The sequence below is a fragment of the Microcaecilia unicolor genome, chromosome 14, assembly GCF_901765095.1.
Source record: "Microcaecilia unicolor chromosome 14, aMicUni1.1, whole genome shotgun sequence".
Classification (NCBI taxonomy): domain Eukaryota; kingdom Metazoa; phylum Chordata; class Amphibia; order Gymnophiona; family Siphonopidae; genus Microcaecilia; species Microcaecilia unicolor.
The window spans coordinates 24,414,570-24,416,785 of record NC_044044.1 but is presented as its reverse complement, the minus strand read 5'-3'; the positions used below and the strand labels follow the sequence as shown (position 1 = coordinate 24,416,785).

Sequence of the window (2,216 nt, the reverse complement as noted above, 5' to 3'; positions counted from 1 at the left end):
TGTTTCCTGGGAAATTCAACAGTTTTATTTTCATATCCTCTTTCTAGCTTCAAAAATATATAGCCTGAGATTCAAATAACATTGCATTCAGATGTCTAAATTAAGCCCGGGGTGGGGGGGGGGGGGGGTCATCAAGTAGCATTAGGTGCTTTCTCCAGTGGTTACAGCCTTAACACATGTAAAGGGAACTATTGTGCATTAAGAACCTAATTCTTGATGAATTCCCTCCAATGGCATCTGTAAACAACTGACTTAGGATGCCTTAATTGAGGATAAACAAAGGCACTTTACTCTAGTCTTAGTTATAATTGACTGAAGTGCCTTGAACTAGACCAACTGAGCTCCTAAATCAATTCACCCAACTTGGCCCTGCCCAAGATTAAAATTCCAAACTTTAGAGGCTGTTTAAAGTTAAGCATCAACACTGATAAACTCAGTAGAGAAGAGGTTTCTAATGAAGAACTAAGCACTTAAGGATTTAGAGTTTCAAGCCCACAGAATTATATACAAAACCTTTGTAAATGTTAGATACACAGTTTTTGGTAGAAGAGTTTTCTGACTGCATGTTTTACATCTTTGTTTCTCAGGCTATAAATCAGGGGGTTAAACATCGGAATTAAACTGTTATGCAAAAAAATAATAACTTTGTTTATATCCATTGATTGCATGGATGGTGGTCTCAAGTACAAAGCCATCAAAGTTAAATAGAACAGAATTACAACCGTGAGGTGGGAGGAGCAGGTGGAGAAGGCTTTCCGTCTCCCCTCCGTGGAACGGATCCTCAAGATGTTGGAGATGATGTAGACGTAAGATGTGAGGGTTGAGGTAAAGGAGGGGAACCCTATAATCGCTGCCAAAATATAAATTACACATTGAACAGTTGAGTTGTTACTGCAAGAAATCTTGAGAAGTGCTGAGATATCACAGAAAAAATGATTAATTTCATTGGAGTGACAAAAGGACAAATGAGGAATAAAAATAAGATAAAATGCAGGTAACAGAAACCCTAAGATCCATGTTACTTTGCTCATCAGGATGCAAACTTTCTGATTCATAACCAAATGGTAAGAGAGGGGTTGGCATACAGCAACGTAGCGGTCGTAAGCCATGACTGATAGAATAAAAAATTCCACAGTGGACAGAGATAGAAAGAAATACATTTGTGTAAAACAGCCACTCAGAGATATGTTATGATTCTTTCTCAGAAAGATATCGAGGAGCTTGGGGAGAGTAACTGAAGTGGAAGAGATGTCAAGAAAGGGTAAGTTACTGAGGAAAAAGTACATTGGGGTGTGCAGGTGAGAGTCCAGGCACACGACGACGATAATAGTGAGGTTTCCCATCAGACAGAGCAGGTAAATCAATAAAAATAGAAAGAAGAGAGGAATCTGCAGCTCTGGAAATTCAGAAAATCCCAAAATGATAAATTCTGTCACTGTGGTAAAATTTGCCTCTTCCATTGGATTCTGTGATGCACAGTAAATCATGTATTTACTAGTCTTCGATCCAGCTGCGTGAGTGAAGAGGCTTGACTGGGTTTTGAATTTCTCATTTTGGGTTAACTGTACAGACGTCATGACATCCTTGAACAAGTACCTTTGCCCCTCTTCTCTGAATGTTCCTGCAAAATATGCATTTTATTTATTTTCAGTTTAATGATTTTATGACTATCTAACCTGCATGCTTTCATTTTGAATTAATCATTGCTGTCAGTAATTTTGTTTTAATGAATTATATAATAATATTACCACTAATGGCATGCTTAATTTCTTACCTTCCAGTAAAAAGGACAGTTTACTTCATCTGAGATCTAGTAACCCTCACTGGAACCTGAATATTTATACTCTCTGCAAGCCCATAAGGGAAATGATCCTAGATGCTGAAACTATGAAATGATAACTGAATACCCAGTTGTACTTTCTGTATTTACACCTGATTACATCAACCAATTTGTCCCCAATGGACATTAACGCATTACGCCTGAAATGAACTGTTTATCCAACTTATTTTATAATCTACCTGAACATTTATGAACTTTAATGTAACAATACTTTGTATTTCTCATTCCGGAAATGGCGATCGCCATTACGGCATAATGTAAGCCATGTTGAGCCTGCAAACAGGTGGGGAAATGTGGGATACAAATGCAACAAATAAATAAACTATGGAAAATAATTACAAAATGGCTTGCACAGTCTTCCCTTTTGAGGTTCATG

The 2,216-nt window shown here is 37.5% G+C and overlaps 1 protein-coding gene across 1 annotated transcript; it reads right to left on the bottom strand.

Moving 5' to 3' along the window:
• Positions 1-524: 524 nt before the first annotated feature.
• LOC115457107 (olfactory receptor 146-like) lies at positions 525-1,577 on the bottom strand. The gene has a single exon (XM_030186530.1). It carries the CDS (start codon positions 1,575-1,577, stop codon positions 525-527), a length of 1,053 nt encoding a protein of 350 aa, XP_030042390.1.
• Positions 1,578-2,216: the final 639 nt, after the last annotated feature.

Bases quoted from the DNA above. Each gene is read 5' to 3' on its own strand.
- LOC115457107 (XM_030186530.1), bottom strand. From the start codon at position 1,577: ATGACGTCTGTACAGTTAACCCAAAATGAGAAATTCAAAACCCAGTCA.